General features: G+C 44.8%; 1 protein-coding gene across 1 annotated transcript in view; it reads right to left on the bottom strand.

Annotated features, from left to right (window-relative positions):
- Positions 1–14,202, bottom strand: part of LOC144782767 (cholesterol 24-hydroxylase-like) — a 356,051-nt gene that overhangs the window by 290,250 nt on the left and 51,599 nt on the right. The window contains exon 4 of the mRNA XM_078662068.1: positions 7,349–7,419. Within this exon, the coding sequence (XP_078518194.1) occupies positions 7,349–7,419 (71 nt within the window). The remainder of the gene's footprint in view (positions 1–7,348; positions 7,420–14,202) is intronic.

The raw sequence follows: 14,202 nt of genomic DNA, 5'->3' as shown, positions 1-14,202 counted from the left end.
GAAGCCGCCAATGACACGAACTCCAGGGCTACTCACAGCTGTTGCTCCAATTAACATAGACACAAGAAACACTTGAAGCCAAACGTAACTCCATGACCCGCACTATGAGCTAATCATGCGATGTTCCTCTTGATGGCACAAAGGGGTTCCACTGCCCATGAAATGGTTACTACGTGCAGTTGCCATTAGTAAATCCACACAGGGGCTATGGAGGCTAATAGCTCTCAAGAGGCAGCACGCAGGTCACACCGCAGTAGCCCAAATACACAGTGCTGGAGGCACAACATAAGATGTGGCAGTAAAAGAGCTGGAGCAGTCCCAGCAGGATGTCCCAAGGTTACAGCAGACCAATAAATGGACAAATGAGGGTCAGCTTAAAATACTGCAGCTCCATTCCAATCAAGTCGGGGGAAACATTGCAGGATCTGGCACGCCCGAGTTGGGGCCGACCAGTGTAGTCGTCACTGGAGGGGCTCAGGGCTACCAGCTTCGTCAAGAATTACGTAGTTGATTTCCAGTTACTTCAAGCTCGAAAGTTATAGTCCAAACAGGTGGCACACGCAGGTTCTTTCCAATAAAGTCGCCAAAATGTAGTGAATAAAAGTAGATCTGGTCCAAGTAGTTTCCATGTAAGTTTATTCCAAGTAATATGTTACAGCATAGAGCCCCACCAGGAGCAGCCTTCCTGCTGCTCAGCCCATCCTCCAACTGACATCCTCACTCATCCAACATTCCACTGCCACCTCTCACACCAACATTCCATCAACCCAATCACACTGGCTGAGCAGCAGGAATAACAGTGAGCTCCACAGGGATTAAAGAGGCCTTAACCTAGTTGGGGACAGTTGCTTTGTCTACCTGGCATCGAGGAGTTCGAGGAAGAGGAGCAGTGATCCACATCCAGTGACTGTGATCATATCGTCAGTCTCGAGGAGTACTACAGTTTGGCCTTAAAAAGGCAAGAAAAACCCATCAATCTTGAAGCCACAGCTGAACACATCCAAACCCAATGGCAGCAAAAAACAATGTCAGGTAGAATCAGAGATCATGCACATTGTGGAATACAGAAGGAGCTACACATCATCTTGTGACTCAATGCTTTGCATTAGATGGCAGGTGTATCTACAGCAACACATGCAATGAACATATATTCACAGTTAATTCTCACTGTACAGTTAAAGGGCATTTTTGGTGCAATTTAACAAATCTGCACAAAGGGCTAGGCTTCAGCGTGTCAATTTTTGGAAAGATCTGGGTTGAGAAGCCAAACTTGTATAGGGTAGGGGTCAGAAAAATACGTGTTTCCTTAATATAGTCAAGGAATGTTTGCTCTCTGCCACAAGTACAGAACACAATCATTCCAAAACTTGCCTAGTAGTCCAAACACCCTCCTCTCTTTCCAGTGGCAGATGATTCAAGGAGCCAAACTTCAAAAATACATTCATGTAATTAGACAAGAGGAAGCTTTTCTACTAGTTTAATGCAAGATACATGGATCCTCTGAGAATCCACAAAACCAGACAATCTTACTGATGGGTTTGTGTTAGAAGTAGGATTTCTGGTTGGCAAGGGCAAGGACCTAAGCCAGGCAGAAATCACCACTCTAGTCAGGGCACGGGCGTCACACTCTAAGGATAACCCTTGCTTACCCACCTTGGTATCTTGGCAGAGCAGTCAGGCTTATCCCAGAGGCAATGTGTAAAGCATTTGCGCACCACACACTCACGCACACACCAATGTCACCTTAGACCCACCACAAAGGACACTCCACACTGAGGTATGTAAAAAATATATATATATATTCCTTATTTTTTAGATAAATGCAATTGGGTCAAAAAGTCATAGGGTTGTTGATAGTTGTTTAAAAAATTGCAATAAACTTTGTCATAGGGTGGTTGCAAATTATTTCCCAACATTGCACCAAACTTCAGTAGCTGCCTTGTTGTAAACACATGTCCCTTGTGCTGGCGTAACCTGGCCCCTGTTAACGGAAACTCCTCTAGCAGTAGGCGGGAAAAGTGCCCCTGTCACTGAATCTTTGGAAATACTGTCTCTGGTATGTAATCAGGTAATCACTGAACGCCTTCATAAATGTCAATACCTGCTCCGGTAGTGAGCTGCTAAGAGATTATGCCCACAGAGGTCCTGCACCCCCAATATATGAACAGAATGAGGAAAACAAACTTCCCTTGCATGCAGGTATGGGTTGTTTATGTCACCAGGAGAGGGGGCCCGTTATAGGGATCTAGGCTAAGAGCAGTTCCCCTCAGACCCGCAACCCACCCGAGGGAGCACAGCATGCGGTTGCTCAAACTCAGGTCTGAGCGTTACCTGCGTAGTCTGGGTGTTGCGTCTTCGGCGAGTGTGCGATCCCGGCTGGCGTATGCCCCCACCACTGGCGGGAGCTGCTCCAGACTTCAACTGCATCTTTCCCGCTACCGCCTGTGCCTGGTGCGTCCCACTGACAGCGGCGGGAGCTCCAGGACAGATAGGCAGGCACCGGCTCGAGCCTCCTTCTGGGTCTGGGTCGGCGATTCCCAATGACGCTACATGGTGGGAGCGGGGCAGCTCCTTCCCGGTGGGGGGCGTGACCTCGCGACCCGGCGGCAAGGATTGACGTCCTGCTGGACGGCTGCTCTGCAGCAGCTGAGCGTCTCAGATGATTCCCGGTCGCCAGACAATGCCTCGCAGCTAATTATGTTGCAGCGCTGCCTTTTCTTCCTCTGATAGCGATTTTTGGTTGCGGACTTTGGCCAGAGGCGGTGACTGGGCACAACACAATTTTTTAGCGACCTCCTCTTCTGGGGTAGCGAGTCACAGCTCCCTCGGCTTCACAGGGGACAGCAAGGCCAGAGGCAAATGATTGCTAGGCAGACCCTCCGCATCCTCGTCCCCTAACACTGCTGCCTCCACGAAGGTTGTAGTGCAGGCAGGGCTGTATGAGGACACTCGCACACAGCTCGGTTGAATCAAATTTGGAAACTTTGATGTGCCTGAGTTTATGCAACAGGAGGCAAGCTCACACAGGCCCTTGGAGACTCCTCTTAGAAGCAGGGGATGGACACAGCACACAGCACAGTCCATTTTCTTCTCCTAAGCAGAATCAGCTACTGCAGGGCTCCCCAGACAGCACACAGCAAAGGGGCAATGTTCCTCCTCCAGTCTCCCCAGCTCTTCTCTTAGGCAAAGGTTTCTCTTGATCACAAAGTAGTATAAATTACTGGGGTTTTGGGGCACATACTTATACCCCAAAATGTCTTTGATGTCTTTGAAGTCAGGTTCTCTGAACCGAGTCCAAACCAGTACTATATTCACTTGGTTTAGCACGACCCCAGGGGGTGGAGAGAGCATTGTGCAAGGGAGCCAGGCTCCATTCAGGTGTGAGGTAAATCTCCTCCCACCACTCTACATCCAGCCAGGGTCTATTTAGCTCAGGGCTGCGTCACCCAGGAAGGGCCAGGCACACCTCAACCTCCCCCAGGGGCTGTCTACAGGGAATGCACATAATCTGTCTCTCCCACACTGAAGCCAATTAATCCACAAACAGGCAGAGACACAGAGGATAGTTGGACAAGAAAATAGCCACTTTCTAAAAGTGCTATTTTCAAACACACAATTTAAAAACAATCCTTATTAAATGATGTGTTATTAAATTTTGAGTTCAGGGACACCAAACTCCACTTTCCTATTTTGTGCCTATGGGAAGATATGCTTGTAAGATGTTACAAAGCATTCCCCATTTTGTCCTATGGGCAAAGCAGCCTTTCCATAGAGAAAAACTAAGGGGAATATTATCAAGAAACGGAGTTAAAATTATCGCCGCTTTAGCGGCAGAAAACTGCCGCTAAAGCGGAGAAAATGGGCTTGATAATATGCCCTTATGAATTCCCATAAAAGCCCATGTTGTGGTGTGAACATGGGCTTCTATTGGAATTCTCAAGGGCATATTATCAAGCCTATTATCGCTGCTTTAGCGGCAGTTTCCTGCCGCTAAAGCTGCAATATTTTTAATTCCGTTCTTGATAATATGCCCCTAAATTGGTAGTATTTCATTATCAGGACATGTTACACATATTAGTTCATGTCCTACCTTTCACATACACAGCACCCTGCCCAGGGGGTACCTTGGGCCTGCCATAGGGGTGTCCTGTGTGTACCAAAAGGGAAGGGTAGGGCCTGGTAAGTGGGTGCACTTGCCAAGAACATGGCAGTTAAACAGCGCACAGGCACTGCGGTGCCAGGCCTGAGACTTCATTTTAAGGCTACTCAGGTGGGTGGCACAATCAGGCCCACTAGTAGCGTCTGAATCACCAACCCTAGCACACTCAGTGCATGTGACCAGAGACTTATTGGTGAATCCAACATGCCAATCAGGGAGAACCAATCACTATACCAATTTTGTAAGAGGAGGACTTGCACTTTAACACTGATCAGCAGTGGCAAAGTGCCCAAAGCATCTAAGCCAGCAAAAATTAAATCCAGCACAGTATCAAACATACAAGAGGTAGAGGCAAAAAAGTCAGGGGAAATCACACCAAGGATGCCAGGTCTAACAGTTAGAAATGAAATATTTATTAGGAATGCCACTGCAGGATACCAGGCACTGAAGCCTATGCCCCAAAACAAAAAGTCAGGTGGGTCCTGCCCCGGAAAAGGTGCAGGGTAGAGTTCATGGCTCTGTATATTAATGAGTGGATTTGCAATTATTTAATGATTCTTTTTAAACTGTTTTTCTAACTTCGGATTTATAAATCATTTCAAAACTTAAGGAGACGGCCAGGCTGAAGGCCGGTTCCTGAATTGAGAACCTTCTGAGAATGGCATATGACCATTCATGGCTTGTTTGGGTGGGAAAGGGGCTTGTGCAGGGTCTGTGTGTACGCACACCTGAAGGTGTTGCACGTGCACCATAGATGGATGCAGGGCCTGTCTATTTGGCAAACCCAGCAGAGTGGAGCAGAATGCCAAAAGAAATGAATTTCTGGGCCACTACCTGCTTCCAATCTTCTAGGCAAATGGACGAAGGTTAGGTACAGTGGGGTGCAGGGTTACAGGATTGGCTTGTAGCCAGACCCTGTGGGCAATCTCCATTGCACATGGACAAAGGCCAGCACGGCTTTGGCTATGCAGAGAAAGAAACTGATTAGGATTCTATTTGCTCATAAAAGTATAAATATATTATGAAAACCTTGGAAATTCACTAACACACCTCAGTAAAAGTGAAGCTCTATTTATTAATTCCAGTGGAAAAATCTCTGGCATGTGTTGCTTACTGTTAGCTATACAAACTATATGTCAGATTTAATAGACTAGTCATGAGCATCCATAGCATCACTGATGATATCATTGATGAGATCATATATAACTTCACCAATGAAATCATGAGCCCTGCATACAAGGAGTGCATGTTATTGTCCGCCCAGTTTCTAATGACAACATACCAATTTAAACGCCTAACCTTAATCCATATACCTAATGCCCTAATCCCTTAAACCCTAACCATTAAACTGTCTCTTTTCACACTATCCTTACTTCAATATATTTTGGGAACAAACACTTTGGGAGATGCTCTGTTTTCAAAGCATTTTTGGGGAATTAATAATTTGAAAGTGTTAATTTTAGAAGCCAATCCCTGCTCCCAAACTCCCAAGTGGTTATCCCACCATGCAGCCAAATCATGCTGCACATAATCTATGTGCAGTCATAGAGCCTATTTAGGTGCCTAGGTTTTTAAATTAATTTCATTTCAGGTGGGGAAGCTGGCTGTGGGCGCAGGGCTACACCACCAGGTAAACTGCATGGCCTGTGGCAATAATGAATATACCCTGCCTGGTTTACCACCCTACACTAGGCTCCATGCCAGTCAGCCCATAAACCACCAATCCAGCTGCTATCACTTATAGCCCTATGCCAGCCTCTTGTGGCACTGAACCACCCTCACATAACCACTAGCTACTTGCAGCAGGCCCTGGGTGCAGGTGCAGTGTAATACTAATCAAACATGTCACTGAACAAACTGCATACACATCAGGCCGTGAGTTAAGGGCCTATGCTGTGTCCAAGAGGTTCACAATCCTTTGTTCTTCTCTGCCAGCAACTCGTGTGCATTGTGTGTGCACCAGAGAGTCTAGCCAACAATGCGCTGTCTAAGTTCAATCCTTCAGCCAGACCCCATACCCACGGAGCTCTACCATTTCTGTTGGTCTTGTTTGTACTGTTTGACTAGAGTCTTTATTTGTAATAAAATACCTCTCACTGCCTAAAACCAGTACATATTCACAGACTACCATCTACCAGTCCGGGGTAGATCCTACCAAGTTCCCACTATGTCTATCTTATCCCATGTATACCTACTGGAAATGCGCCTGAACTGAGTGTTTTTTCGTTGTCTTTAAGTGGTTGCCTGCATCCAGTGCAGGTCACTGACGAGCATCTTATATCAATAATGGGTACTTGCTGTAAACCATCTGAAAGTGCTTGCCTAAGAGTCCCTCCCATTTTGTTGAGGGAGACTCAATACAAATGTTCCAATGGTGTAATCAAGTGCACTCCTGAATGTTTCTACTCCACCATCCTGGGAGTTACTTGTGCATAAAACAAAAAGTGATGGGCAGAATGCTTGAATTAATCTCAGCCACTGTTAATTAATCTGGGCTGCATTAATCCAGTCCAATCTGTTTTGCCCCATGCCACTTTCAATAGTAACTAGCCTTATCCAAATCAGCCTTGCTCTAAGAGGAACAGCCCAGCCCAAGCTTTCAGGGCAGCTCTCCTTTGAATGGGAACACAAGCAACCCCAGACAGGTGTCAGCTAATTTGGGCCTTGTTAGTCGGGTGCAGCTAGAGCCCTATGACACAGTGAGAATGGGACCTACATCTAGGTATACCTGCTATATGCACATTTCTCTCTGTCTGGAGTGGCATAGTGGGTGAAAACAAATGGACTGGAACGCAGCCTGAGCAATCGGCAGTGGCTGAGGTTAATCCAACCATTCTTTCCGTCACCTTGTTGTTTGTTGCAGTAGATGCACTAAGTGAGACGGGTATGCCCAGACATCTGTCCCATATCCTTTTGAGCTTCTTCTGAGGAATTATTTTAGCTTTCGCCAAAAAATAAAGCCTCTTTCATTTTCTTGAGAACACATTAAGGTAAAAAGTAGGATTTGAAGTTTGTAATGTGGTACTTAGCATGTAGTCTGCAAAAAAAGGCCATGAAAGAAACCGACTCTGTTTTTGAGCTGCAATACACTGTTTGAGATAAAATTAGGTTGCATGGTGTAAAACCTAACAATGCAATTCAGTTTAATCTCATACATTTTTGGCAACTCTTTAATATCATGATCCTTACCTTACTCCAAAAAGCGAAAATACTGTTTCATAGAATTTATCTTTTTTGTACTTGTGTGACATCAGAAACTCCTGGAATGTAAAAAAACCCACATTAAAGCATTATTATAATGAGGTGATTTTCATCTTTTATATCTGTTTCATTTTGAAACTGTGGTGAAGGGCATAATCTTACACCCATGCGAACACAAACACAAACACATTCACAGGGGCAACAAACACTCACACAAACACATACAAATATGCGAACACATTGCTCAGAGAAACAAGCTATTTATTAATGGCAATTGTTATGGGAGGGAAAATGGATCATGATCCACTCAGGGATTCTCCTCTCATGAGTCGTGACACATCTCCACACACAACAGTGGGAAAGAGTACTATACATTGCATACCAGCATGTATACTACATTAATAACACTGAATCGGTGATAGTGTTGATGTAGTTATGTTTATGCGGAGACTACTATAGTAAAAAAATTTAGGGGCATATTAGCAAGGAATAGCGATATTTATCGCGAAATGTGCTAAGCGCATTTTTTTTATCGCTGCCTATCACTGGATATGTTAGCGGAGAAAACATGCTGGGGTATATTAGCAAGGAATAGCGATATTTATCGTAAAATGCGCTTAGCGCATTGTTTTTTATTGCTGGATTTGTTAGCGGAGAAAACATGCTATTAGCAACGTTTTTCTCCATTGTGCTAAACTATCCAGCGATAGCGGCGAAATGCATGAATATCGCTGGAAATCCAGCGATATTCACGCATTAACACCAATGGGGACTTAACCTGACAATCCACCTCCCATTGGATAAACAGGTAAGTCATGTTTTTAGCAGGCGTTAGATTATAGCGATAATCGCGCTTAGCGTGACTTTTTATAATGCTAAGCCTGCCTTGCTAATAGGCGATAGCTGTGTTAGCGACTGCTTTCAGTCGCTAACAGCTTGGGTACACCCACTTTGCATGTCATTAGCGATAAATATCGCTGACATGCAAACCGGGCCCCAAACCGGTTGCTATCGCCTAAAAGCTGTCACTAACTGCTGTTAGCGACAGCCTACTAATAGGGCGATAAAAATGTCACCGCTTTAGCGGCAAAAAGTGCCGCTAAAGCGGTGATATTGCCCTTGCTAATATGCCCCTAGGTTTGCAATATAATTGGCACATCTTGATGCAGCTGCATGTTAATCTGCATACAGTTGGCATGTATAGTTCAGGTTTGTCACTTCAGAGCCGAGTCCTTTTCAAGGAGCGTATGGGGCAAAGCTATTTGTGGTGAGCTAAAAGTAGTGTTTAGCTCTTAAAGTCCTATGTCAATGGCTGCTTCTTTCTACAGAAAAACTGTCCAGCACCACTGAATTTAATTTTACATGAACGCAGAGGTTACTCAGTCTCAGGGCTTGATTTAGATCTTGGTGGATGGGATACTGCATCACAAACGTGACGGATATCCAGTCTGCCATATTACAAGTGTATTATATCCTACGCCTCTTGTAATACGGTGGATGGGATATCCGTCACATTTGTGGTAGAGTATTACCATCCACCAAGATTTAAATCAGGCCCCAAGTCATTGTTAGTTCTGGTAATAGCTAAGGTATTTTGTTATTAACATGAAGAATATAGAGGTAGGGTGTTTTCAGTAAGGTCATTCCTGCCACTAGGGGGCACTGACTTAGCCTCCTTCAGCCCTTTCTTTAAGCCAGTGTCAATCACATGTTGGCTCAGCCCAGGTGAGTAGTTCTGTCTCACCCTAAAGTTACTGGCTTTTGGGGGCTGATGTGTGCCTCCACTGCTATGCATGAAGAGCATTGCTTTCATGAGCAGCAGCAGTGTTGATGGTGGTGATTATGGCAATTATTGATGTGGTGTTAATGATGTCGAACAGCATTGGTGGTGGAGGTGGTAATACAGCACTGCTCTGTCAAGATCTCACAATGTTATGCATTGGTACTGTATAACCTATTGATAAACATTATCATGCAAAACGCCCACAGTAATGAAATGAGTTGCTGTGAGGCACGGGTGGGGCAGAGCAGACCTGAAACAGTTGTGAGAAATTGTAGCAAGAAGGAATTTGATGAACAGGAGCCAGGGTCATATTGAGGAGCAGTTAAGTACTCAGAATGAGGGTGGGCGTAGAGTAGAAGTTCACAAACTGACAGTTTTCCTGTACAAAGCTTTCCCCTGTGGATGCAGAATAACTCATTAAGTAGGTAAAATGCCATCATTCACACTGCCACTATATGACAAGCCAAACACCAAATGCTTCTCCTCTGGGCTGATACATAATGAGGATAGCATTGCCTACACACAAATGACTGAAGGGAGCAGACCCAGTCTCCCACTCCAGCTATGCTGCCCTAGGGGGCCATACTAGAGTGGGATTGACACTTCAACAAAGCAATGGCTAAAGGAGGATGACCCAAAGCCCGATCCTGTATGTAGTATTGCTAAGATTCTGATGCATTAATTTACAAAATTACAAAAAGCTGTAGAGACAGCTAAGCAGTCTCTAGGATGGGTCTAAAAGAAGAAAATAAAATTGGAAGTCCAGTAGTTGAAAAGGACATAGAGCATGGCCAAAGTCCATACACATTGGATTGTGAAGGCCTTTGAGATGCTCACAGATGTGGTCTTGAGGTCACAACTTGTGCCTACCAACCGCTGAGTAAATCATTTGGCAAATAACATGTCTTCATGCTTTTGGCAGAAACCCAAGTATGTTACAAAAATCCCCGACAAAAATCTGACTAACATTTTTATAAGGTAATGTATGGTTCTTTTCTCAGAAAACAGAAAAGAAAACACTAATTACTACAAAACAAACATACTCCTAATTACGTAAGGTGAATCGACGAGTGTGGCAGTCTGCCTTTGATGACATATCATTAGCTGGTCTGTAGTCACTGTATTGGCACGAGACTAGAAACCAAGGGAGTGGGGGATTGGCTCCTGCCAATGGAAACTTTTGGTCACCAAGGTTCCATGGCAGCCTCTCTGAGGTGATTGATTGTGTTTGACAGTTGCTCAGCGGTGGCTGAGGTGTTGGAATAAACTTAACTTCTTCTTACAATCTTGTGTGTGGCATTCCTTAATTACAGCCCAATGTCACACTGGCGACGATAGACGGCAGGTTAAGGAACTGTCTCTAACACACCCTAACAGAGTGGAGTGGTGTGGCTCACTGGTTAGAGGCGGCAGACCCGGGAGCAGAGGACGGCCCGGGACCAGGGTTCAATTCCTGACGCGGTAGGGTCTTGGACCAGGGTCAACGGACTCGATAATTCTCGCCTCAGTGCCCACTCTAACTAGGGATCACACTCTGCAACTCTGGGCATTAGCTTGCCTCATCTCCACAACGGCCCCCCACATACGCCGGGGATGCCTGGTTTCACCTTGGAGATACCCAGTAGGGACCATCTCACAGGGAAAGCCAGGACGGGTTCCCCAGCGGTCTACAGCGCAGAGATACTCCTTCGGGAGTCGATTCTAGCACTTTAGAAGGGGAACATCCTTTACGACGAAACTTTAACAACGCGGTACTGTTACCACGCTACTTTTACAACGCAAGTCGTTACAACGACTTGCGATGGGGGGTGCTCCAGGATAGTAAATAGTTTAATTTACTATCCAACCCCTTCCCTAGAGTCCACGGGGACTGGAGTTGGAATAGTAAATAAAACTATTTACTATCCAGCGCCCCCCAACGCAAGTCGTTGTAACGGCTTGCGTTGTAAAAGTAGCGTTGTAATGGTACACGTTGTCAAAGTACGCGTCGTAACGTCATACATCCTCTTTAGAAACCCACAATCAATCATTCAACACACCGAAGGGAATACTTTGCAGCAGGCACTATTACGGCTGTAAAGAAGCTGAAGACCAGCGTGGTTGAAACTACAAGCCTGCCCGCATTTAGAGACTGGCCTTGCGTTGCAGAAGCACTTATACCCACTGACTCAATTGCTGGGATTGTCAAACCATGAGTTATCCCACCCTTCTTTCACTGTGGTGTGAATTTATGAGGAAGGCACCTAACTGGGTGGCCTGTGGTTTTTTCAGCCTGTCCATGCTCTGTGAGAGGTGCACATTAGAGGCGGTGTGCCCTACGCATGACTGTTCTGTTTCCCAAGACGCAGTCATGTGTGTAATGTTGGGCCCTAGGCCCGCATTATGTAAATGAATGAGACACGGACACCAGGATAGTGGGCTGGTGAATGGGCCTCGAGCACGTGCGCTCGGCCCCCTTTATTGACCGGGTCACCTGACTCGTGACGCTGGTGGTGGGTGGGTGTATAGTGTAGGTTACAAATTCTGACAGACTAGAACGTGTCCCGCAGTTTATGTTATCAAGGGGAAATGTCCTGATTTTCTCTCAATATAGAAACACAATTATCTTCCGAAGTAGTCTGTTAAATTATTAATTTTACCAACTGTCATTATAAATACCAACATAATACATAAAACACACACTTTAAATACTTAATGTCATACAATTGGTAAAACAAAAAATGTAAAATCTAAACTTTCTGAGTCCGTTATAAATTCCAACAGATCACCATAGGTTTAACATAAAATGTGTAAAACAATGTGCTCCATTGTGCTCTGGGTCGGAGGCTTTTCCAAATGTGGAATGCAGCTAGGGTGCAGGCGGCGGAGGTGCTGATGCTCGTCTGTCTGTTGTCCACCGAGGTTCACAGCAACCCTGCAGAAGTTTCCTGACCGTCACCGGAGTGAGAGTAGCATGAGTCACTGAGGAAGTGGCTTCCCTCTCTGTAAGGCTACTCTGCCTTTAATAGTGCCACCTAGTGATCTGTTGGTCGTATTGCGGACACTGAATATGTGTATCTTTTGCCAGTGATTACAAAGGTAAAGCATATTTTTTTTGAAGAGTGGAGATTTGTTGGTTAGAAAACCAATAGATGCATTTACTCCACAGTCTCTGCTGGTAACCTTTCAGTGATCCGCACAATGCAATTTCGGTAATTTAAGCCTTTACAGAATATTTAAAAAAGGAAAAAGAATTAAAGGCAATTACTATACAGTCTCAGCTGGTGCCTCTTCAGTGATATGCACTCTGTGAACTTGGCCCTTTAAGCCCACATTTTTCTACGGTCTCTGTTGGTAACTTTTCAGTGATCCTCACACTACAATTTTGGTAATGAAAGAATTTACACAAGCAAAAAGGGAAAAAGAAATAGGAGTAGTTTCAAAGCGATCTCTGTTGGTGCCTCTTCAGTGATCTGCACACTGTGAATTTGGCCTTTTTAAGCCCACATCTTTAGCCTTCCTTCTCTGGTGCATCAGCCTCATACCTCATCAGTGATTGGCACACTGTTTGCCAAGTGTAGAATAGCTTTTCTGCAAATCGCCATCTGGTAGGGTTCCTGGAGGAGTCAAGGAATAGTGACATCACCTAGTCTAAGGGTGCAAAGAGCTAACATGCAGAGTGTTACACCCCCTCCTTTCTTTTTTATCATGCCCAGGAGAACCTCCATTGAGGTGGAGCAAGTGGGAAAAGGTCTTCCACAAGTATGCAGTTGTCTGCAGACCAAATTTAGGGCTTGAAAGGAAAACAACTTTGTTGCTCTATTGCTTAGGTGCGGAAGGGCAGGAAATATTAGAGCTCCTGTCAGAATTAGGGATGAATACAGCCAGGGGTTTGAATGAGTACCAGATAAGCATAAAAATGCTGGACAATCACTTTCTACCCCTTATTAGCACCATACTAGAATGCTTCCATTTTGGCAAAAGGTCGCAGAAGGAAGGAGAAAGCGTGGAAGACTGTATCCGGACTAAGGAAATTCGCTGTCCCATGAAACTTTGGGGCTAGTGCAGATGAGCACATTCAAGACCAATTTCTACTAAATTGCAATGTAGAGAAAGTTAGGGAAGAGTTATGGCTAAAAGACAATCTGCTGTTGAGTGAGGTGCTAATAGTTGCTAAACCGGAGAAGCACATGTTGAAGTGTGCACACGAGATAAAGAGGGACAACACAGGCACAGGCAAAGAGGAGGTGCAACAAGTGGACATGGAAGACTGCAGTGTACACTCAAAAAAGAAGAAAAGGATTCCAAGTGAGAAGAAGAAAGGGGTGGTTTTTAAAGGGAGGTGCTTCTGATGTGGACATGAAGGGCATTTGGCCAACAGCAGAGTTTGCCCAGCAATAAATGTGCAATGTAACAAATGTGGCAAAAGGGGGCTTTACAAGGCATGCTGTGGCATTTTAGGAGTGGGAAGTTTATTCAGAAACCAGATAGAAGAAATGTAACAGAAATCTGTGATGAAATAGTGCTGCAAGTATCGGACTCAACCTGGGCAATCCTAAAGATTTTGTAAAAAATAAATGACAAAGAGGTTGAGGTCATGTTTGACTCTTGCTCTAGGCTCACAATTGTGTCAGATAATTGTTCAAACGAATTCATAATGGTCAGGTGAAACTGTGAAATATGGACATATTTCCTGGGAGATATGGAGGGCAGCTAATAAAAATGAAAGGGTTTTTCATGGGAAAAATAGAGTACAAAAACAGATAAGCAGTGTGTAAGATGTATGTATCAGAACATGGGGACAATATCCTGGGTTGGCTGGTACAGAAGGATTTAGGAGTATATCTTGATCTGAATTCCAGCCCTCATATCCTGGTACAGAGTGTTACACAAATGGGGAAGAATAGGCTCCAAACTGAGGAGGAGTTCCCTGAAGTCTTCATTAACAAGTTTGGGTACCTAAAGAACTTTGTACATAAAATAAAAATGAAAGACAATGCCACTCCAGTCTCTGCCAAAGTACGAAGCCTGCACATTAGTGTACAAGAAGCTGTGATGGCAAATGTGTGCAAATTAGGGG

This window comes from Lissotriton helveticus, chromosome 9, assembly GCF_964261635.1.
Source record: "Lissotriton helveticus chromosome 9, aLisHel1.1, whole genome shotgun sequence".
In the NCBI taxonomy this organism is placed as follows: domain Eukaryota; kingdom Metazoa; phylum Chordata; class Amphibia; order Caudata; family Salamandridae; genus Lissotriton; species Lissotriton helveticus.
Note: the sequence above shows the minus strand (reverse complement) of the source record. Positions and strands in the feature narration are given on the sequence as shown.